Raw genomic sequence first — 25,566 nt, forward strand, 5'->3', positions numbered from 1 at the left:
TACAGCACATAGTGGAGCCTTGGAAAAAAAGCACAAACTTTCCACCTTTTTCCTGGCTCTGCCAGCTCTGCACTCCCGGTTTGCAGGGAGAGAGTCTGTGAATCCACAGACATGTTGCAACCTCCCCCTCCCCGCATTTATCCCCTATCATTTACAGATAAAGCTCTTTTTTAAAAACGTAAAAAAGCATTTTTTTTCTGGTCAACCTGGCACTCCTCCTCTTTGCCGCCCAGTCCACAGCGAGTAGGATATCTCAGAGCCTGCATGTAGACAACTAATTACAGAACCAGGAAAGAGCTCAGCATAACATGTCTTTAAACAAACTGTCTGTTTAGCAATACGTAGCCGCTCGATGCTTGTTATTACTAACGCAGATCCGACTACTCCCGTCAGCGTAGCATTTAAAGCCGTGCAGGCTAATTTCCATCCACTAACACTAATACGTATTTGCATTTAGACAATGAAACTTCAATGTCCTTTTCTGAAGACTCATGGCTGGCATTTCTTTCCTCACTCAAGCCTATAAGCAGGTGTTTTAACCAACAGATTTTTAAATCATGTCTTGTTTTTGTGTGAATGCCCTTGACATAACCCTAGTTTAGGGCTATACTTCAAACTACAGTTTTTGAATGCCCGTCATGTCGCCTGTATTAAGCCAGTTAGGCTCCAAACTACGTTTTTGACCCTCTGAAAGGACAAGTTTAGTATAAACTGCTTTTTAACAGCTTTAAAAATGCAAAACTAGCAATACTACACTAGGCTGTCTGGAAACTAATTCTTCTAGATCAGGCACAACATAGGGCTAGACAGCATCTGATTAGTGCATATACCAATAACTTTCAGACATTTCTGTGAATTGTAAGGCTGTAGTAACTGAAATGTTTCTGAGACTTGCGTACTTAATTTGCATGTTTTCCCTCCATCTCCTTATGTGAATGATAAACAGATAATTTCAAAATTTGGGTTTTTTTTGTTTTGCTTTGTTTTATATACTTACATTGTTAAAGGGTCTGCTCTAGCAAATGCTTTGGCAGGTTAATTAGAATGGTATCACGGAGTAAAGCTTTGTGTATACTTTAAACATCTTCAAAAACATCTCTGAATGTGTTTTAATACAGATAAATAAATCCAATCTTATCACCATGTTTTTGTGCTAATGATGGGCCGGGTCCTATAGTCTTTTGTCAAGCAACAATCAAATGGAAGATTACTAAGGACTACATAATTTTTAAAGGGTCATGTTTTATTTTGACATTGCTACTGTCACTAACAATTAAACAGATTGACTCTTGTTCCTGATCAGGTTCACTGCTTATCTGACCTACACAGTGCTGCACTATTTATCTTACAGACAGTCTAAATGCACTTTTAGATCTAGACAGAGAAATTATTTAATAGCTCATTTTAAGAATCTCCATTGTTATCAGATTTTATACTTTTGGACAAATCATTATTATTTACAAATTTAAAGTCGGTAATAAACTGCCAACTAATATCATCTTCTAAATTAAACTGAAATGAGAATATGTTCGGAATTAAAAAAAAGAGTTTACAGCTATAATAATTTTGGAATGTTTCTGCTTCTTCACTGATTTTGCAGACAGAGGTGAATTTACACCTTAATAGACAAATTTGCAGCAGAAAAACAAGTAAGCTCTTTTCAACCCAGCTTGGCCCTGTTTGTGTAAGTAAGACTTCTGGCAGACACGTTCAGGAGTTACAGTAAGTGGTCATTCCTCTGCAACACAATTCCCTGAGCATCTTATAAAAATAACAACTCAAGGCCTTTAGTTACTGTCCTGCAGAGCAAAAAAAGGAGAAATAAAGCCTTGAGTGGTAAGCACCTAGAGCTAGGAATGTGAAGGACACCTTTCAGTGTCCATGGTCACTGGTAAGAGAACTGCAATGCTCTGCACTCCAAAGAACGTTACTAGGTTCAGGGAAAAAGGGTTAAACTTTCTGAAACTATGTAAATGCTGCAGGTTCTGAGCGGGCAAGGATCCAGGCTTTCTGAATGAATGTAGACTCAATTACTTTGAACTCTCTTGTTCTGTACATTCCTATTCGCTTAGTAGTGCTATACCCATTAGGGGAGACAGGAGAAAACAAGAACAAATGTCAAGTCCCAGGCGGTCGGGAGTTTGGCAGTGGAGGAGCCTTGTGGGAGTGGGGTTGGGAGCAAAGGAGTTTGGCAGAGGGGCAGGACGGAGACAGGCTCCCTGGTTTCTTAACTCATCGGCTCCACCAGACACACCTCCTAAGGAAGGGTACTTGTGTCCCACTGTCCTGGTGGGAGGAGTAGGGCCAAAGTTGATGGGGACCTGCACATATGTTGTTTGGAGGGGTAGGGAAGGAGTGGAAAGACATGGACAAGTTGTTTCATAATGATGAGGTGAGGGAAAACTGAGGACCTCATCTGAACTAAGCCAGGCTTGAAAGCCACAGGAAGATGTCTGATAATAATTTCAGGAGCTTTTAGCACATTCAGAGGCCTGTTCTGAGTCAGAAAATATCCACCTTATTTTTTCACATAAACTTACTAGAGAAGTGGAAATTAACTTTCTTCTTGCAAAATAGTAGATGTCTGTACTTTGGCCACTCGTTAGACTCCATCTCCTCAAGGGGAGAAATGGTTTCTCTTTTTACTTCTGACTTTCAAAAGAGATCCAGTACAATCCTTTTACTTTAAGAAAGTCGTTGTTTTTCTCATTCTAACTTTCCACCGAAGACAGGATAGCACTAGCCACAAGGTACCATCTTAACTCATGACAGGCTTTGCAAATGCCACTTGTGCTATATAATGCAGCACCACCACAACGAGGAATGTAGCAGGGTGACTTTCTGTTAAAGCGAATGTGGGAAATCATGAAGTGACAGTCTATTGCTGTGTACCTTTATCTGTTGCTGTTTCAGGATTAATTTACAGAGGTGTTCCCTTTGCTTATGAAAGGCAAGCCCAGTTCCCATTTTTCATTTTACTTTACCAGAAATACTGTGATAGACTATATGGAGAAAATGATATTCCTGCTGAAATAACAAATGGCACTCCCCTAATTATTTCAGCCTGGCATTTTGAGGAAAAACACATTTCTTCTTGACTTCTTTTCTCTCTTAAGATTCCAGCAGTCATCCCGTTCCACCTTTCTGCTCTAGTGTGCAAAGCCTTACAATCAGGAGAATGCCTCTAGTTCCCCTTGGACAAGGCTTTGTTGTGAAGCATGTACAGAAAATGAGATTTCATTCTGTCAAAGCCCCCTGTATACCCTAGAGGACAATTTTGTCAAACCTTCCTGTTTCCAGTGCAGTTCTTCAGGCTTTCTTTGCTGTACTGCTGGGAATGAAGGGTGTACTTTCCTGAACCAGCTTGGCATTTTTGTTAATGGAATTGAATTGGTACATCTGGCCTGGTAGAAACTTTCTCAACAGAGTGACTCCAGTGTTAGAGAACTGGATTTGACATTTTTTTAGAATATAAAGAAAAAAAAAACTGCAAGAGAAATTATTATCTTACAGGCCCAGGGAGAGTCACCATTGCAAAGCTTGGTAAAGACTATGTAAAATGAGAGGTGTATGCAAGGTTCTCTTTTGCACAGGTAAAAATTAAGCAAAACTTTTAAAGTTATGTTTGAAGTTTGCTAAGATTACTAAAAACACTCAAATGCAATTGTACTTGTGGTTTGTTTTTTATCCTTTAGCTAAACATATTTTTCTTGCACTATAGGATGAGTAATTTAGAATAGCAGTGAAGGTTTGTGACAACTAAATGAAGGTATGTAAACTTACCCACAAATAACCTTTGAAAAATCTTTTTGCAGCAACAGGTAAAGATCCTACCATGTCTGCATTTTCTGTGTTTTGACCTGAGTCAGTCTGCACTGTATAAAGCCTAATTACAGATTAATTATATAAATCTGTCTATGCAGAGATCTGTTCAAGTATTTTCCCTCAAGTTTAACTTGAGCATGTGTGTATACACTTGCATGCATCAGTCTGATTTGCTATTTATCAAGGCCAGTGCTGACTTGGCAGAACAGATGTTTCAAGATGGAAACTTCAACTGCTCATTACTTGAATTCTTGGATTAAGAATCATCAACCTGTCTGGAGCAAACAAGACATCTCACTCAGTATCTGAACCCAATCTTTAGTCAGATATTAGAGAGTCTTAACTTTAGGTAATAGCCTCATATTACTAGGTTTCAGGTACATTTCAAATATTTTTGGCCCATCTGAGAAGCAAAAATACAGAAAAATCTTTTATTGTTACCAGTTTCATTTTTTTGATCTCTATAGGTTTAATGTATATCTGAACTGGAGGCTGTTTATTACAACAGGTGTTTTTGAGAACAACAGGTCACTGACTCAGCTTTAGGAGATGAGTCTTTCCTATATTTTCATCCATTGTCATACAGCTGCTTGGCTCTGACTTGTTGCATGGTAGGGCCAGAAATGACAATGACATGCTCCTTAAGCATGTCATTTAATTATTTATGTACTATTAGAGCAGATGGAAATCTATACATGTGGAGCAATTAGACAAGATTAATTAGAATGCGTACTTAGGAAATAACATTCACAATTTTTGGAAAGGTGGTTTTCCCGTCACTTGGAAGTTTGGTGGGAGCCACCACCATTCTTTTCTTCCACCTCCCCCATCCAACACGGCGGCTTGCCCGCTTTATAAAAGCAAATGCTGTTGGCAATGCTTGTTAGCAATAGGTGGTTTTATGCTGATGTTTTAACTGCTTGAATATATGAGACAAACCCACATTCTTTACTACTAAAGAAAGCACTTTTTGGCTCCAGAATGTTATTCTGAGAATCTGTTAATAAACGCTAACTCTAAAGCTGCCGTAATTGCGTATTTTTGCTGAAATCTCCTGATTAGAGAAAAAATGTAGTAGAGAGTCCTTTGGGTCTCGTGAAATCCTGGTCTGTCAGGTGGGAGATGGAGCCTTCACAGGCTTGGTTGTGCCAGAGGGGATGGTCTGGCTGGACAAGCTAGGAGGACATTAAAGCAATGACATGCTACGGGCTTAACAGTCACTAGGAGCATAATGAGGTAGGGAAATGAATGCTCATTTGGAACTAAATCCTGATGTTGAGAGCAAAAATAATTAAGGGATGTGGTCAGAAAAAATTCCTGCACTTCTTATGCTATGTTCTTTCAAGTAGGGGAAGAAAGGATAAGCTCCTTAATCAACTGACTATGAGGTGCACAAAGATGATCCTGGGGCCTTCAGAGCCTAATATCTGCAGGGTTACAGTGTGCTGCTTACTGCAATACTGGGAGCAGTGCAGAGACCCTGACAGACCACTTTGGCTGTCCAGAGAAGCTAATGAGCCTGTGTGGCTGATGTTTCCTGTGGCACCTGAACTGCCCCATTCAGAGGAAGTGTAGAAAGCTAAATTTCAGGGTGTCATGTAGCTATACCCTTAGTGGCGAAGCAGGAGAGCTCATGCTATTAGCACTAGTGTGTTCATAATTCGTAAAACTAAGCTATATCTCTGTACTCAAACAGACTTACATCCAGCATAGGTGAATTCTACATTAGACAAAACAGAAATAAATAGTAGGCTGAGTGAGGTGAGTACAGTTCTCAAAGTCTGCAATCCCACAGAACTAAAAACACCCCTTCTTGAAAAGAACGACCTCTTTCCTCCTGCCTCCTTAGAGAGCATTTTGTAAAGCAGTTATAATTATAGACACTCAACAGCTGGGAAAAGAACTAGTAACAGCAAATATAACTTTGATGGTGGTGATTATGGAAAAATAATATGGAGGAAGAAAGATGCCTAAGAAGTCAGTGACCTGCATTGAAAAGATCATCTAAAAGAAGTCCATGAAATGTATTAAGAACTCTCACAATTGTCTGGTTTTAGATAAAAGCTGTAGAACTGTTGATAAGCAAGGAGAAAAAACATGCTAAATATTCCTGTGCTGCAGTTGGGGAAAGACGAGGAAATATATTTGTATCACATAATGACAAAATACATTTCAACAGTAATTCAAGAGCATATTAAAACAGCTACTATTTATGGTCTTAGATGAATATGTCTGGATAACCTCACGCCAAGAATTTTAAAAGAGATGGTCAGTGAGTTTTCAGGATTGATATTTAGTAATTGTTTGAATATTAGACATGTTCCAGAAGACTGTTAAGAAAGCTAGAGTTAGAACCAATATTTAGAAAGTGTAAATTAAATGATGTAGGTAGTTATAAAGTTGCACTGGGACATTAATTTGAGCAACTTGATGTGAACACTCCGTGTGGCTATTTATTAAAATAGAAAGACAATATGATTTCATTCATTATAAGCTTATGAAAACATGACTTTGTTGAAATAACTTTGAATAAAGTTGGTCACAAAATATAACAGAGTTTATGCAAAACACATTTTTTCAAAGTGTATGACTGGATTCAGCTCATCATTTTTGACTAAAATTCCTAACTGACAAGTCTCAACTTTTTTTCAAATGGAATATTCCTGGATTGGTGTAAAAGATCTCATGTTTGATTGGTTTTTAACAACAAGCTATGTACCAACATAATAGTTGATTAGCTTTACTGAGGAGATTAACTGTGGGGGAGAAATAAATAATGAAGGTGGGAATGCTGTCTACTGAAACTAAAAATCCCTACATTCCTTGGCATGTGGGATGCTTCTAAACTGTACATCTTCCAGTATAGATATATATGAAGACATGAAAAGGTTCATGGCTTAATTATAGCTAGTTAGCTAGATTCCTCAGATGGCCAAAAAGATGAAAATCTTAGATGCCTAAATATGTAAAGTGAACCTCATAGAGCTGTTATACTGTAACTGGCACCAGTGAGGGTGTTTCACTGAAATGCTCAATCTTTTTTAGCATCCGCAGTTCAAGAGGGGGTAAATCACTCCCTCACACTTAGCTGTTGAGCCTGCATGCACGGCTAGTGTCTATTCAACTAATTGGTGTGTAGGCAATGGAGAGAGCTGGGCTTCAAGATGGAGGCTGACACTATTTCCCTTGGAACATCGTAACTCTGGATGGACCATGCAGTAAACTGAGGGGCTCATTTTAACAATGCAGTTTTCAGTCTTACTTACTTATGCCCCCCTCCTCCTTTTATTTTTTAATAAAAATAAATAATAATTAAAAAAAAATACACACTTAAAATCTATGTGCAGTTTAGATGCCTAAATAGAGAAGAAACTGTGAAAATGGATTCTTTGAGCTATCAGATAAAGATCCACCAAGGCTGGAGGTCGATTGACTGGAGTTAAATCTAGACAATTTCAATGTTGATCAGTCTCCCACAGTGAGGTTGCTTGACTATCACTGCTTGTGGTCCAATGGATCTTTTTTGTTAGTATTTGAGAATCACACAGAAGCAGCCTACAGAACACTGTTGGCATGCACACCATAGCTCAGGAATTCCTAATTAAAGTAAATTTATTGCTCCATTTTTTTTGTCGCACACCCCAAATCCATGATCTGTGCAGAGGAGTCACCCCAACTCAAAGGAGCACAAAGAATTAGTTAGCATATCCTGTCTGTCTAAACATTATACCCTTGAGGAGAAAAAAACCCCAACAACCAGAAGGAACCAGCCTTTCTGGTATCAGAAACAGCTGCAGCAGCAGCAAAAGTAGGATTTTCAGTCAGTCAGAGGATATTAAAATTACTACAGGGTTCTCACTTGCTTAATAATAAGGGTAATAACTCATGTGACCATTACCATTTTTCAACATATCCTGGTAACTTGACTGACATTTTTTGAAGAAAAAAGAAGTTTAGGAATAAATAAGTAATTTCAAAATAATCTCAATAGCAAGTACTGATTTTCTATGCATCTGCCTCAAGACTAATTGAGGTTTGCCCTCCAGTGAAGACACATTGAACATCTTTCAATAAGTGAGCTGAATAACTATATGCCACTTGTCAGGAGGCATAACAGCAAAATAGAGATTACAAAAACATACCTCAGGTTGCAGTAGAAGGGTGAGCCAGGAATCTGAAAGGTGCTTCCCAAGAAAACTTATGAATGCGTGCTTGATTTTTCATCCCAATCACTCCATAGAAGAGGAATGTCTTTTTGTGATGACAATGTTTAAAATCCTGATCATCAAAACCCCAGAAATTAGAGAATGTATTTAGACTCGCTAGGGAAGCTAAAAGCTTGCCAGAGCATCTGTTGTGTTTAGTGGCCATCACAAGCGGACCAATAAGAAAGATGAATGAACCAAACGCTACCAACCTCAAAGACTTCAGTGCTCCACTACGAGGAAGCTGATCAGCTTTGATAAAATGTGGTTGCACGAGTCCTGTCTCCTGTTCGCTTGGGGGTTGATGACAATATTGATCTTCCTGGGCGAGGAAATTTCTGTATTTTTAATTGTGTAATGTAATGAAAAGGCATAGCTGCATCCACCTTCATGGTTTCTATTTGCCTCGTGATGAACACTTTAAATCAAGGAAGGAACTGCCTCCACACAGTTTGTTTAGTTTAATTTACTTGAGGTAAAGCGTAGTCAGAAAACGACAGATTTGCCAACACTGCGATGATCTAGAAATAAGATGACAGGTGAAAAATGACAGTGATGACTCAAATGTTTGCTCACAATATGTCTTTAGAAGTGATATACATCTATCAAAATGCATAAACACAGAAACATCCCTCTTCTCAAATAAGTCATATAAGTAAGATGTCCATTAAAAAAGAAGTCAAATCAAATGTTACATAAGTTGAAATGACATAGGACAGTATTACATATCTCACCCTAGTTTTGCTAACTATATTATTCCCAGGAGCTGCAGATGCATTCAAAGTCCTTTAGAATGTTTTTAATTTAAGTTTTCCGACATATATTAAGTAATAGATTATGGCAAATAATATTCAACATAGTTAAACAGTTAATTAACATAATGCTGCTTTTTTTCCTTCATCATTTTTTGCCTTTCTGAAAATATTTAGAGCCTGATCAACAGAAGTGAATAATGTTTCAGTGAGAAAAACATGAAACACTTTGTTAACACTGTCACTCATAGCTTCAGCTTCAAGTGCCAGATTATTTTCTACAAAACATGCTGGTAAAGCATGCAACAAAATATTCAGTACAATATTTAATTCAGCTTTATTCTGCACCTATTTTAAGAATATTAATTTATTCAAGTAATTAAGGATATTGTTTTTCAAAAAGAGGCATTTAACTTGCAGTCATATGTTACAACCAGCTTAGCTAGTTTCCACTTGTAATATACTAATATTTTCCTAAAAGTTCTTTTCATAATTTGTTTTTGAAAATGCTTTTTTCATTATTAAATAAATAAAAAGAAATATTTTCAGAACAAGAAACCAATATAAAAACCTTTCTCCATTTTAATGATACTTTGTTTATTTTTTTTTTTTTTACTAGAGCTGCTCTAGATAAAAACATGTATGTATTAGGATGTTCACATTTGACCCATAAGTATTCTCGTTGCTGGGTGACTTAATGGAAGTTTGGTCTATGCCTATTGTGTTATGGTATGGAAAACTGCTGTTCATGAATGTACAGCTCATTTAAAATGTGTTTACCTGACCGGTTCATAACATGCTTAGTTAAGCTACAGAGCTTGCTTACGCACGAACTCGTAAGTAATGTGGCAAGTTGGATGAGGCAAGACTTTAACAACGTCTTAATCCCTGTGCTACTTGAAAGATATAAATAAGATAAAGGAGAGGAAAAGTTGATTCAATCTTTTAACAAAACAAGGCTTCTTTCTCTTTAGATTGCATACTGATAACTTTGAGGAGTAACAAAATACAAAGCTTCTTTTAATTACTAGAAAACCTTGTTTCTGTGTGATTCAAGTGTAAGGCCTAATGATTCATAAATCTGGCACACAGTGTTGGGTACAAATCACCATAAGATACTACATAACTGCATGTAACATGTGGGGAAAAATGTATTTTATTGCACAGGAGAAACAAACTAATATTAAAACATGCATTTTGTCAGGACCAAGATAAACATCCTGTTCTACATGTTTTAAAGTGTCTTACTGTGCAGGACTACAGTTTTTAAAATTTTAAGTTTTGCATTCAGATATGACTTCACTGACAAGTAAAAGAAGTAAAAGTGGAAGGGAAAAAGAAGTTACCTTGTTTCCTTTTGCTTCATATTAGCATAGACAGATGATGCAAATAGAGCAGGTTGCAATTGCACAAACTGTCTTTCATCAATATCACATCTGCATCCATTCCTGCTATTTTAAATCTTATATTAAAACAATTATTTGAAGATAGTGAAATTGACCTATGAAATAATTAATCATAGTAGGTTAGACCAGCTTGGTCCACTGTGTTCTATCAACAGAAGCATTTTGCAACAATCCATTGCAGTACTTCCAATCCAGGTGACGTTATTTATAGTATGAAGCAGTGTCAATAAGCTTTCTTGGTATCTAATTTAAGAATATAAATAAAAGCTCTATGTTGTTTATCCCAAGGACATTTTGGTACCATTAAACTAGTTTCATGTCAGTATTTCCTTCAAAAATATCACACTGAGGCACAGTGTGATGTAATGCCCACCTCCCTCTACTCTGAAAGCAGGAGTGAAAACTGGGCTCACAGAAAGCTAAGTAATAACCAAACAGCCAGAAAAGTTGCCTATTCACTGAATTATGCAGCTTAAGGAATTCCACTCTACAATTACTTTGTTAATCACTAATGCATTACATTTTTAAATATCCACCCTCCATCAAACGCTATGGCCCTAATTTGTTTTATTGTATTAAATGTACTCTAACTGGCAAAATACAACTGAAAAGTTCTAACCTTTGCAAAGTCAAGTGTTCAAGTAGTCATGGCATCCATACTCTCTAATATTTGTCAAAGGTTCCTTACTCTTTCATGAAGTCAGGTACTTAAGGATGGGATAAATAAAAACTAGAAAACTGGCATTTTTTAAAGTATACATTAGAAAACAAAGGAAGAGGCATATATTAAATTCAGTACCCTATCAGTACTTTGGAGCTTTATATGGTCTGTAGAAGGTGCCTCAAGCTAATAGACTGGAAGCTCTGAATGTTGTCTTGGCAGTTTCTTTTCAAAGCTGGAGGGCTGAAGGTCACTCCTTTCTTCAGGAATGCCCCCATCATTATCTTACCCAAAGTTAACTTCTGTGAACACTCAGCAGGGTTGATCAGATTAAATCCTATCCACTACCTGAGGAAAACGGTACATACTCATTTTCTTATGGAAGCAGTATAATGACTACAGAGCACTGTGAAGCCAATAGCCTTACCAGGTTTGTTCAAACTGTTTTTGCTCCAATAAATCCACATTCAGGATCATGCTTGTTCCTATTGCAAACCCAACAATTGTTATTTCATGCAGAGTGAAGAAATGTTAGTGCTGTCATCTCTCTGTGTAGAAGTAGGACTTTGTGTTGTCAGGACTAGGACAAGCCTAGGTGATGTCTGAGAATGCCAGCATATGTCTGCTTTTGGTACCTCCATGGCTGAGGGGCACCCAAGCAAGAGAACCTTACGGTTACATCTTTATGTTTTCAGAAATTAGATAGAAGTGATAAGAATATAGAACACGGAAAATCTCTTACATGGAAGAATAACAAAAAATATAGCTGAGAAGCTGGATCAGGTAATCCTGTTTCCAGAAACATCCAGTGAATCTGGAAGCTTGCTTATCAAAGATAACGTATATTTTTATGAAAACTAGGGCTGTAATTCAAATCAGTAAATGTGGTGCTGTCCACTGTTGGCCCATGGGGAGTTTGCACCTTTCTGTCACAAATCTTACAATTCCTAGAGCCAGAACAGTAGATCAGACAAGCCCATGATGATGATGCAGTACAGTTATATATTTTAAAATAAAATTAATTTGCAGATACTTTATTGTCATTTAATTCATGACCAAAAGCACCTTAAACATGGATGTTCACAGAAAAACATTTTGCTTTGTATTAAAAATAAATATAATTAAACTCAAACAATTTAACTTACATTTATGTTAAAAATGTGTATGTATATATACATAACATTTCAGTTTACAACTACAAAAGAATAATAACGAATTATTAAAGATCTTGATATTACTGCACCTGGAAATATAAGAACTTTACATAGTTTGTTTCTTTGTAATTTCACAGAGTTTATTGGTTTGAAAATACTCTGAAAATGTTTTTAAATTATTCAGCTATCTCAGAATTACTATCATGGTGTAAATATATTTGACAAAGGTTTCAGCCTGCACAGATTTGAAATGACACATTAGAATGAAAAACCGCTATATTTCATAGTATTGGCTATTTGGTTTTCATGGACAAGAGATCTAATCAGCTCTCTCAGGTTTCCCTAAGGGAGGTTTCAGACAGTCTCATTGTGTAGGAGGGCATCCTAGCTGCCAGTGAGATTAGCCTGCAGAGATTTTACAGGGTTGAGAAAGAAAGGTAAGCTCCCTCCTGCTGCTGGTAAACACTGTTATTGTTCTCCATTCCCTGCTGAATGGCACAAATGCAATTCTGCAACTTTAATTACTGCAATAATGAAAGAAATGACACAAAATGACAAGGAATGTGCTAATTCAGTAAGACTCAAGTCATTGACGTGTTAGTCCCTTTACTGCTCATTGTTACTTTCAAGCACGTACTCCTTTACTCATAAAGACTGAGTGAATTCTGGGGACTTAGTATTTAAATAATAAGTTAATAAAATAAAGATTAATGTGCAAGAAGTGGTGCCTAATGATCTCTTAGGAGTTGTCTGGTCAGTACCCAAACACAGAACATCTCTGATGAAGTATCAGAAAAAAAGGATTTAGCCATCCTTGCAGGACTTGCAGACTGTTTCCCAAAATTCAAGACTCACTGGAATGCTATTTATATGCTAACCTCCAGGAAGGAAAAAAGACAAGTGAATAGACTGCATCAAAGTATTGTATTTTTCCCTTGCTTATAATTCCCACAATACCACAGATGAGTGATATTAATTTTTTTGTGAATGTTTTACATGTAGCTCCAGATGACTGCTCCACTGGCATTGGGAGTTGTGTGCTTGGAAACTACAGGCCTGTGAAGCACAGAGTGATGTTTCCTATATGTGTGGGACTATACCTGCAATGGGGAGCACGAGAATGCTTGGGCACAGAAAAGACCCTCTCTCAAGGCCTCAGAGACAACTCAGTGGGAATATTTTCAACTTTCTTTTAAAAAGAGCCACTCTACTTAGGTAACAATCCTCTATTCACATGTATATTCACATATACATTTTATATGAAAATTCCCTTGTAGAAGTCAAGCACTACATTGCTAGATCTACCTAATAATAACACACAAAATAAACAAATTCTTCTAAAAAACTGAATAAGAAAACAAAAGACAGTCTTGCATGCCACAATATGTATCTCTAGAATCACGAAAAACAGGACCACTGGGAATTGCTAACAATTTCAGCTGCAACAGTGAATAATCTAAGTAATCCTTTTTCTATTGAACCAAAAGGAAAAATGAAAAGACTTTCATTGAAATACAGTCATAAATTCCATCCATAAGACTTTTCCTGCAATTAAGTTACATTTACTGATCCACTACTCCCTTAAAAGGAGCATTAACACAAAGACTTCAATTATTCATGGTCAAACAAAGTTGATTCTATTACTTCAGTCAAAGCGGCATTCTCTTTTACAGTGGTTATTTCTGTAGTATCTTCAAAAAGGGCACACAGTCTGTGAAAACATGTAAGTTTTTGAGTAAAAGCTATTTCCATGATCAATCCTAACTTTTTACATTTAATACTTCTGCCATTTGCTCCTTTTATGGGGATGAAATTTGCTGGGAATTTTAGTCCCCTTCATCCTTTAAAGGGTAAGCTGATTGAAATTCACCATTTTTTTGAATCTAGTTCCAGTGTCCTGAGAAAAAGTCTCTGTCTCTCTCAAAAACAAAAAACAAGAAACGAAACCCACAAGTATTTACTGTTATGGAAAACTTATCAGTGAGGAAAGAAACCCGGGGAACTCTTCAAAATGAACTCTGTGGAAGCAAGTTCGTGGTTCTTGTGCTGTCAGCAGAGGGCTTAAAGAGCTGCAGAGGGTCTGACATCTGCGACGAACTGTACCTACTTCTTCTACTGCTCAAAGCTTCTGCAGTACTCGCCACTCCCTCTCCCCTAATTCCCAGCTACTGTACATTTCCGCCAGCGATGCTGTCCCCTGAGAGCTGGCACCCCATACTGCTGTCCATTGCTGCCCAGCTTCAGTCCGAAATACCCCAAGTGTAACTGCCTTACTTAAGCTACGGAAGCATGCATTTTAAAGGTCAAGAGTTCCCAGTCAATCCGAGGAATTTAAGAAGGGGATAATATTGCCCAAAGACACCAAGCAAAACTTGATCTTCTCGAGATACTTATTTCATTTTCAAAGGTTGAGAATGAATACAGATTCTTGATATTCTTTGCTATAGGAAAATACTAGGGATACATTTCTTTGACTCAGTAAGAAGTCTGGCATGTGATCTATTAAATGTAACGTTAACAGGGAGAGAAATGCTTTCCTCAGTAGATCTCCCTAACGAGCACAACCCTGAAAGATGACAGGATGTTACAGACTCAGATTGTTGTGTATAAATCTGTTTTCACGTAAATGTGCTACAAACTGACAATTGATTGAGGCACACATATATAATAACATAAATACTTTTTCAAAAGGTAATAATTTGTTTCTACAGTGTCATGTTTTCTGAGTCATCTATTTCAAAGACATGGAAGTTGATGAATGCTTATCAGGAGTAAAAGAGTTCTGCCTGATCGTCTTGCAGATGTCAGAGGTTTAATAGACTTAAGCGTTCCTCTTTTTTTTTCTGGAACTAGGTATCCTACAAAAGTATAACTGAGGCAGAAAATAACAGCTAATGTATAAGAGGCAGGAAATTCCAGAGATACCGACAAATACTCAGACAATTAATATTTGAATTTAGTTTTTCATCTTTCACAAGGTTTCATCACTGTTTTGTACAGAGAATCCTGAAAGGGATGAAGACTACAAATCCCAATGACATATTGCTTCTTTGTACAGAAAATATTTAGAAACTACATTGCCAGTGAATTATGACCACAGGATTCAGCAATAGGCCATAAAAGTTTAGGTCCTTATTAAAAAAAAAAGTAATTATATGTTTTCAATTTTTTCCTCAAATAAGAGATTACCTTGATGAACTAAAGGTTCTTTGGTTCAAACAAGGGACAGGAAGGAAAGAAAGCAATTACAGTGTTAAAAAATAAGGAAAAACATCCTAACCTGCTCTAAACCACTGTCCTTCCTTCTTTCCAGTTCAACCCCTATATTTACAAAACTTATCACTTAAGTAACACCTACTTAATTTACCACGAAATGTAATAGTGGATAGAGATTTATTTAGGCTTTGCTCCCTTTGGTTTGAAAAAGAGGAACTGAGGATGATTATGTGGGTTGGCACTTCAGTCACAAGTTACTTACATGCATGACCGGCCTTAGAAATTTCTCTTTACTTCATTATTTTTGACTCACACATCATTGACACAAGGTCTGCTACAATGCGAGACTGCAAAGACCATGAAGAAGAATTTTGGAACAATTCATTTGACAACTATGTTTGTGGGAAAGAACATCAGTAAAGGTGCTGCACAGGTAATGCAACTGCGCCTTTTCATTACTTAAAGAGCAAAAAGCTTAATTAATTTTTGCTGTAGGGCATCTTACGTTTGAATAGTTATATTTAAGTGACATTCTAGCTTTCTCATGAGAGGCTTAGAAGGTCTCCTCCTAGATAATTAATTATAGCCTTGGAGTCTAGTGAGGAATCACAGGAAAAATACAAAATCTTCAACTGGAAAAAAAAAAAACATATTGAGAAGATTTACAAAGGGCCTACAGCGATTACAAGAACTTGCCAACAACATTATATGTTATCAGTGTATTCTAACAAATTACTTTTATTTTTGCACATCTAAAGATGGACCTCAGTAATAATTTAAAAAAAAATAAACAAACCAAAAAACCACAATCCTTTGTCAGAATATGTCACTTTGTCATCTGAAGAACTGTTTAAATGTTAATAAAATTTCTCCACAAATCAGCCTAATATTCTGGCAGCCTTAGAAAATTGGACTGCATGGAGGACACAGAACTTTACAATGCACAATTCTGTAGGAGTCAAAATGTTCCTGCGTTTCCTGTATTTCCATAGAAGAATTAAACAGAATTTTGTCTTTTGGAAGATAAGAAGCAAATAAGTGTCACTATCTTATATCAGTATATTTCGAAATAACACTATAAAGTAATTTAGGTTGGACAAGAATTCTGAAAATCAGTTATCTAGTCTATCTCAAAGTCAGGTCCAATTATACCAGTTTGCTCAGGTCTTTGTCCAGTTGAGTTCTGAATATCTCCAAGGATGAAGATTCCACCACCTCTCTAGGCAACCTGTTCCAGTATTTGACCACCCTTACAGTAAAAATATTTTTCATAAGAACTAATTGAGTTTTCTAGTGCTCCATCCCGTGTCCATTGTCTCTTAAGCTATTGCTGTGCACCTCTGAGAGACTCTGCTGTCTCTTAGGTAGTTGGAGACTGCAACAAGTTCCTCCCCTAAATCCTCTAATCTTAAGGCTGTATGAATCCAGTTCTTTCAGCCTCCCCTTCTACATCAGGTGCTTTAGCCCCTGATCATCTTGGTGCACCTCTGCTAGACTCACAGCAATATGTCAGTCAATGTCTTTCTTGAACAAGCCCAAAACCAGATGCAGTGCTCCAGATGTGATCTCCCATGTACCAAACAGAAGGAATCACTTCCCTGCATTTGCTGGCTATCCTGTTGGTAATGCCACCCAGGATGCAGCTGGCTGGCACACTGCTGACTCATATTCCATTTATTGTCCAGTAGGACCTTAAGGTCTGTTTGTCTATAAGGATACTATAGGAGAACAAATAGTAAATACTAAAGATTCTAGCTAGTATCTAGCTAAAATAACTCACAGTCCGTCTAGATAATACAATTTAATTATTCATTGATAACAGACAAACTGGATAGTCTGGGAAGTTAAACTGGGGACTGATTCATTATGAAGTATCTATTGCAAACTACAAAATTACTGTCTGCATATAGGAGCTGTTTCATGGGAAATAAAACTGAAGGGTTCTATTAACATAAAAATATAAATTAAATAAAACCTAGACTTCAGGAAACCAAAGTTATTTAGAAATGTCTATACTGATAGGTTTGTGTGATTTTCTTCCCCAGTGAAAAGCCTAATAAAAGATATTATCTCTATCTACACACTTGGCCTCCCTCAGTCACAAAATGATAATTTTAAACCTGTGATGTGTAATTACTAGCATTTTTACCTCACTCTCTCAGAAATAAAAAAGGAAAATTAAAGAAATTGAAGCTTTTCTGGAGCAGAGGAGGTATTGCAGTGCTTCAAATTGCTGTTTGGAAAATGAAGAAAAGTGTATCTGGGAATCTTCAGCTTGATATAACTCAGTATTATAGACTAAATAATTACTGTTCGTGTCCAGGTAGGAACAAATAATCGATTGAAGAAATATTGTCAAGGAAAAAGAAGCTAAGAAAAAGGAGCTTTCTCTTAAATGAAATTCAAGCAATATTTTCAGTATGCAGTACTTAAAACAATATAATCTATATTTATGTTATATATAGAAATAAACCCTATGCAGTCAAAAGTGCTTTAAAATATTAGAGAACTTTTCTATAGTCAAAATAGATGGTGGAGTAGAATAAATAAGTAGAATGTCTTCTTGGAAGATGGGGCTTATTTTCATACAATTAAATATGGCAAGTTACCCATTTCACCATTACAGCCTTACAGTACTCACACATCAGGGTTCCTTTTTTATTATTTCATTGATGTAACTACACTACTATCTAGCCCATTAAGTATCAGTGCTGATAATTAGGATGCATTTTATTGCTTCTTTAGAGTATTTTTAATGCCTTTTTGGTTATACTAATGACATCAAATGATAAACTACAGATCAAAGCTGATAAGTAATTTTTTTTCCAGCTGACATGAATTTCCTTCATAGAAAGTAGGATATAGTTTAATGCTAAATCATGTATATTTTTTAAATTTCTGTAAGTCCGAACAGTTGCAAGGAATGTGGCATGAAACACAGGGTCCAAGAAAAATAATATAAAAAAGCTGAAACATGCATTCATTTGAACACTCTGAATAACATGTCCTTTAACTGCCCAGATATAAATGTGTACAACAGGCTAATGTTTATTTATCTTTTAAAATTCAAATATATGTTAGTAAAATCACTGCACACCTTATTTCCACACATTTTATACACACATTTTAATCACATGACAGATCTAAAAATTATTTTATGAAGCATAAGATTATTTGACAGTTATAAAAGAACCAAAACAGTTGCTAAAACCAAAAGAGTTGTTTGCTTTTATGGTAAAAAGGGCATCATTATGGTGAAAATAACTTCCTTTGAAGAAAAGCTCCCCAAAGAATTATTTTGAATACTTCCGGAAAATGCTAGGGTTATGTTTTCTTCTGCAGTTTCTTGTACCATACAGGTGCCTCTTTGTTTGTCTGTAAAATAAAGAACATTTAATTGTGAGGCAGTGAACATCAGAGAAAAACTTGCAATCTACACTAAAGTCTCTTTCCTTCTTCTGTAGTTTGCAGGGATAATTGAGGTTTTTGCTTAAATGCAAATATTAAAAACAAAAGTATGCATTTAAGGTTACTATTACAACATATCTGTATTAAAACCTCCCTATTTCCAGGTTATAAAAAGCAGACTATACAGTAAAAGCTAAATGATTTTTAAAAATATCCATCACAATGAAAACATGCATAACTGCGCCATAAATAGGTTTCATTTGAAATAACATCATCTGACTTTCCCAGCTGAGAAGAGAATGGAACTTAGCAGAGAGATCTCAGGTGTGCCAAAACTGACCAACACTTTATGCAGAAATTTCGTTCTTAAAAAATGATAAATAAAAATAAAAGAATTCAGGAGTTTTCTGACACTGTAGACAGTATTTTAATTGCAGAGAATTATCCATGAGCAACTTTGCCTTGCCTTCATAATCCTATGGGCTACTGCTACACAGTCAGGATTGCTTAACATTCTTGTTGCAAATTCAGTGGTGGTTTGTATAAAACAAAATAGTTTTAGTTTTTATAGAAATAAAACTAATGAAGTGGAGGTGGAACACAGTAAGGGCTATTCTGCTTTCAGGGTTGGGTATAATCTCTTGAGTTAGTGAATACCATCTCTTTAGTGTTTTGTCCTTAAACTTTCTAGTTCCATTTTCTGTCTGCTCTCTATTCATTCTTTCCTCCAAGACTTAGTAACCACTCAATTTAAAGATCTACTTTATTAATTTTGAAGAATTCAGTTACAAAAATAAATCTGCTCTATCTGTGCAAGCTTTAAAAATTCTAGAAATTGACCTAAACTAGCAGAATTTTCACAGGACTACTAATTTCTTTTCCCTATCTAACAAGAAAACCTATGCCATCTATATCCCTAAGTAAGACAGGACAGATTACGCACTGAAACTCTGGATCATCTATGCAAACTAATTGTTTTCTCATGTTTTGGATCACTGAACAGCTCCATCAAAGACAAAGTTTGAGCAGTATGATTTACCACTACCAAAAGGACTGTGAATGAGACAGCACTGGGTAAGCCTCTGTTTAGTCTCATAAACTATCCAAGCAAATTCTGAACCCCTAAAATCCCCCAATGCTCTCACATCATGTCCAAGAGATGCAGCCATTTTCTACATTTTGTGTTATAAACCCAGTGTCTGGTCTGCTGCAACACAAACCTCATACTGTTTAAGACACTGAATATTAAAGTCCCCACCAGGAAAAGAAAAGAAAAATATCCAAAACTCATATTTGGACCACAATAGCACATATGCTCTGTAGTGTGGATACACCCTACAGAAAAGTAGCATCGTGAAGTGTAAATAGGAGTCATGATTTGTTTTGAGATTCAGCAGTGCAACTTGTCTCTCTTGAAGTTATCAGTTCAGACACAGCCATAGTCAGAAACTTCTAAACCATTTTCATGAAGCTTTCAAATACCAGAGGCACTAAATCTGAAGTGGGCCACTTCATGTATTAAAATCCAAGCATTTAGTTTCTGAAGGAATAAAACAGGGGTTTATAATATCAGGTGTCCTTAGCAACAGAGGTGATATCAATACTGATCTTCCATTTCTTTAATATATATTTAGATACATACACATTAATATACATCCCTTTCCCAAATCTTCGTTCGCGAAGCCTAGCCAAGATACATGACTATAAGTATACATAAATACACCTATTTCCTCACTCCTGCTGCTCAGTATATATGCACACACTCCACTCATACATGATCATGATAGATTTAAAATAATACAGTCGGTGAATCTCTACAACTATTAAAATTTTGCTAACTACTCTTAGTATTGAAATATTACAATTTTTTTTTTAAAAAAAGACCTAGTTTGCTGTGAACTTAAGATGTAGAAAGTATCAAATAGCTAAATAACATCAAAAACTGTAATTTATCTCCTCAATGTTGACCACTTCATAAAGAGCTGCAAGTATTTAGCTGAATTAATTATACATCTCCCGTGTTTTTCTTTTTAAAAAGTGAGAACAATTATCAAAAAAGTTTATGGCACTTACTCTTACCATAGTACTTACAAATAATGTTGGCTTAGGTGTAAATATATTTTCTTCTTCATGTTCTGGCAGCAGTTTTACTGAAGGGTTTGATTTGTTTTTTCCAGTTGCACTTCTTACATCAGTATGAGACTGAGGTAGATTTTGTTCATAGCGTTTACCATGTAGACTCATTAGAATCTGCTTCATTGCGGCTAGTTCCTATAAAACCACAAAAGAATAATGCTAAGTTATTCAGTTAAATTACATTTGAACTTATTAAATATTTATTTGTTAATAATAACTTTATATTCACCAAACTAAATGTGTAAGTGGATCAGCAAAGATAACAAGAATGAACATATACTTGCTATAATTAATAACATTACTAATTGGACCCCAGTAAAAGTAAAAAAATAAAATGGGCACGGAGGATTTACATAACTCAAATTTTGTCTTGCTTAAAGGCAGCAAAAGAGAACATTTACTGTACAATAGGAACCCACTATCTCTTTTAATTTAAACTTCCATTTAATTTAAAAGAATTTATTTGCATTTATTTTGTCAGGCTGAGAGAGTTTACAAATCTAATTTGAATGACTGTGACAAACTGGACTTTTGAGCACTATTACTTGCACAGAAACCATATAAATACATTACTAGAGACACATATATGTCTTTATATCCAGATTAGAAAAGAAAAAAACAATGAAAAACCTTAAGAGGATGTACAGCAGAAACAGGATCAGAGTGGAAAAGAAATTTTGTGGAAAATTAAATTTCCAACATGGGAAAAGAAAAATGACAACATATAGAAATGCAGACATTTTCTGGATATCCTAATAATTTGCTTTGAAAACAATTTGGATTAATTAAAAAAGTAATCTTTCCTTACTATTTAGCTGAATAAAAGAGATTATTCAAAATGTACAGTAGAGTGAAAAAGGAAAAAAATAGCATTTTCTGACTTTAACTGAACATCTTCTTTTCTCATCTTGCATCACACTTAGTGCCTAATGTTCCCCTTCTGGTCCATGGAAATTACAGAATTTAAAGCATGAATTATTATTATTACTACTACTATTATTATTATTATTTAGAGTATTCAGTATTGTAGAACAGAAAAGCCAGTAGAAAAGCCTTTCAAAGTAAATTTTAAGATGTTACATTTTTTAAAAACTATTATTGTTTTTGTTTTCTTGCTTTTTACAAATGGTGTTGTCTTCAATAAGCAATACTGTTACTGCATTAACATTCTTTATAATTAACATTTTATCTTATCTCTCAGCGAGAACAGGGCAATTCATATTTATAGCTGAACGACAAACATTTGTTACATCTTACCTATTTCTTAATACTTGCCAGAAAATTACATTGATGCACATTCTATTTTCATTGCATTATTAGTAATGAGTTAAAAAAAGGCCTCAGCCTTTTAAAACATTCCTGCCATATACCTTCTCTCTGTCCACTGCTGCTTTTAGTAAAATATATAAAGTCAAAAGAATCATGCTGTAGCCTTTAAATTGTCGCACACTAACTCAGTTACATGAATGGGTGTTACGCTCCACAGACTGGCTTTATCGAGTGTACAAATTGTTCTTCTATCTCAGTCATTTAATATTAACTATTTGCATAATTCAGCCATGTGTGGTGGCATGTTGAAACAGCATGACTGCAGAGCAGCTGTTTAAAAGGACTGCATAGCTGATGCCAACATGTTTTTCAAAGTTGTAAGCTCTGCAAAGATGTTGCCAAAGCGACACATAGACAGAATTTCTTGATGAAAATAACTCAAGTGAGTATACAGCAATAAATACACCATCACAGGAGATTAAATTGTACATAAACAATGTTTTGACATTAGCAAATGCTGTTCCTATACTTAAACTGAATTATTCTGTGGACCAAATAGTTGCATGTTTGAACAAGGCAAAACCCCAAAACTGTCACACAGATTTATTTCAGAAACAGAGCTGAAACTTGTATGTGTAGGGTCAAATTCTCTTGTATCAAGATCCACTTGGCAGTCTAAAGTCTTCTCTACTTTAAAGAATCTGTCCTGTACTTGACAGCACTGTCTGTGTGAGAGGTGACTCTCCGGGGCCTATTCCAAGTCTGAGCACAATCTTCCCCTGTGACAGGAGGATTCTCTAATGTAAAGCTATAGGAAGGAATGACAGGGACTAGGGATGAAAAATTAGTCCACAGCGATTAAGTTATTTTGGCATCGCAGACAAATTTATCATGAGGATTTAGCTAAGGTTGCCTTAATATTTGTTCTAAACCCCCTCCACATTTAGTGGGCAAAACCAAACTTGGCAAAACAGCACAAGAAACACTGAATCCAACAGAATCACTGGTATATGTATCGCTAAACAAGGAAAGAAAATCGGCCCAACACATTTGCAAGAGATTTGCTGTTTTCAACCAAGGAAATACTGAAAACAAAGTTCCATCTTGAACTGGAAAAATTTTAACCATATCTTTAGATTTCTCTGTTCCTGAAAACAATCTTAATCCTTACCTTCACTTTTAAGTTCTAAACAAGAGTCATTAGCACTACCTGCTACTGTTGGCATGCTACTCGGATTCCATGAATATGATTTTCCAATCCTAAGATCTGGCAAGTTGGTCTAAAAAGCTAGTAAGGAAAAAGCAGCTCTGGAGATTGGGGTTGAGAATGTGAACTTGTTCCAATGGGAACAGGACCTTGTGAAAAAAGGGGAAAGTAGGTATTAGAGTTTAAAGCAGAGGGGAAAAATCTTTTGTGTAGAAGGATATGTACTAGTTTCAGGATAAGTTAAGAAAGGAAGATGTGAAGAGGAAGAGATGATTAACATTTTTGATATATTTTTAATGTGTCGAGTCCATGCAGAGCTGTGCAAATTGTTTACTTACAATATTCCCTTCAGTTACTCAGTGCACTGTAGAAAACAGTGTTGCTAAAGTTCTGCATTTCCCAATTTCCCTGTGGAAGTATTTGATCTTTGCCATGCTGGCTCCTGGACATCTAAGCAAGTGATGCCATGCAAACTGTGTGTCACTGTGTTGAGGCTTCCAGGTCTGAGGGATTTGGCTTTAGAAAGCCAGACAGCCATCCTTCTTGGGAGCATTACGAGTACTGACACCTCTGAGTGGATTCACCCAGTTCCTCCCTGGGCTCAGTGAGTCTCATTGTCACAAACTCCAGGAACACAAGCACCCACTTACCGCTTATGCAATATTCTGTGGGGACGTGGCAGTGCAGACACATGGAAAACAATGCAGTTAGCAAGAAAAGGTGGGTTAAGATGACACGAGGAAAAAAATTAAATACTATGTGGCTGGCACAAAAACAGTGTTTATGTACAATTAGTGTCACCCATACAAACAAGTGTCAAGACTGTATTATTAAATATTTTGAAAGTCTGTCCATAGAAACCTGATGAATTTTTGTTAGGGATGCTAACCTGCTCTGCATACCAGCACAAGTGCCAAAAATCAAAGTAATGAGCTGTGTGTGACACATTAAGTGGGATTTAATTCAAACTTATAACACCTAAATTGATGTATCTAAAAGTAAGTATCTAAACATGAGCTAAGAATCTAATTTCCTATTACGGACAATGTAGCTTGGAAAGTGACTCCATTCAGAACTGGGATGCCTATTGCTATGCTGGCTGAATCATGTTGTAACAACACTACATATTGACTAGGCTGCTCTTAACTATAAAGCAAAGGAAGATACTTACTTCACCACAGACGCCTCCATTTTGATACCTAAATTTAGTTGTCATAAACTGAATCCATTTTTCATGTCACTATCCTTATCATTTACTTTTCTCAGACTTCTACTTCCAACAACTTTCATCCTGAATAGCCAATGTACAATCATAATTCCCCTTGCACGCATATTGGAAGGATCAAATTAATTTTTAAAAAAGAAATGCATTTTTAGAACAAGCTTTCACACCACAGATTATCTACTTGTTTAAGTTTTCCAAAACATATATTCATACTCTAGAACAATCTAACATCCTGTATTGCACTTACTTATGCATATCAATTCACATTTAATGAAGATTACTTTAACTATAAAAGAATAATTGGAAATTTTGCATACATAAGCAGAAAGTAGCCAGAATTCAAAATAAGTGATTAAAATGAATGTACTGAGAACACAGGGAGCAACATCGAAGGAAGGTGAAGTAAGGTAACATGTATTGCACTGTAAATAGTATCAGAAGAAATTACTTGCTTATTTCCATTTATGTTTAGTAAGATATGTCCAACAACCTTAGTTAAAAATAGCAAAAGCAATTTTGTGTGCCAATATACAAACAGAGAAGGAGATACAAAGACTGAATTCAATGATCTTGGAGGTCTTTTCCAACCTTAATGATTCTGTGATTCCATATTTAGGTACAGACAACAGATAGACATCAGTCTTTCCCATGGTGTTAATTAATTAAAATGTCTTCTGATTTGGCATATTTTCCAAATTCTACCTTGCTAATTTATTAAGCTCAATGCTATCAGTGTTGGTGTTGTGGAACTAACTGAAAATTATCAAGCTTTAAAATAGTGTAAAAGGAACCAAAACAAAGGAGTGTAAGTAATTTTTAAAAGTTAAGATAAAAAAGGAAAAATAGTTGCATGTTACCTGCTCATATGACTCATATTTTGGAAAAATATGAGAGCTTTATTATGATGTTTGATTTTAAAGTAAAAGTAAAAATAAGTTATACTTTATTTAAAATTGGTTTTACCTGTTTATTATGGATAATTGAAATAGTACTTAGAAAAAGAGAGACTAAAGATCAGTACTGGAATACAAAGGATAAAATTTGATTCCTTAAACTAGCAATACAACTAGAAAAAAAAGATTCACAAATGCAAAAATAAGGC

General features: G+C 35.8%; 1 protein-coding gene across 8 annotated transcripts in view; it reads right to left on the reverse strand.

Moving 5' to 3' along the window:
- Nucleotides 1-18,243: 18,243 nt before the first annotated feature.
- PIBF1 (progesterone immunomodulatory binding factor 1) overlaps nucleotides 18,244-25,566 on the reverse strand; it is a 113,900-nt gene continuing 106,577 nt past the window's right edge. For 5 of the 8 annotated variants that reach the window (XM_039385178.1, XM_039385177.1, XM_039385175.1 and 2 more), the window contains 2 exons: nucleotides 20,707-20,898; nucleotides 18,244-18,594 (listed from right to left, as the gene is read on the reverse strand). In XM_039385178.1, the coding sequence (XP_039241112.1) occupies nucleotides 18,544-18,594; nucleotides 20,707-20,898 (243 nt within the window). In that variant the 3' untranslated portion in view covers nucleotides 18,244-18,543. Of the gene's footprint in view, nucleotides 18,595-20,706; nucleotides 20,899-25,566 lie in introns of those variants that run through there. The other 3 variants (XM_039385179.1, XM_039385181.1, XM_039385182.1) reach the window with 2 other exon arrangements.

This window comes from Pipra filicauda, unplaced genomic scaffold (assembly GCF_003945595.2).
Source record: "Pipra filicauda isolate LSUMZ 115617 unplaced genomic scaffold, ASM394559v2 scaffold39_size4671491_pilon, whole genome shotgun sequence".
In the NCBI taxonomy this organism is placed as follows: Eukaryota; Metazoa; Chordata; class Aves; order Passeriformes; family Pipridae; genus Pipra; species Pipra filicauda.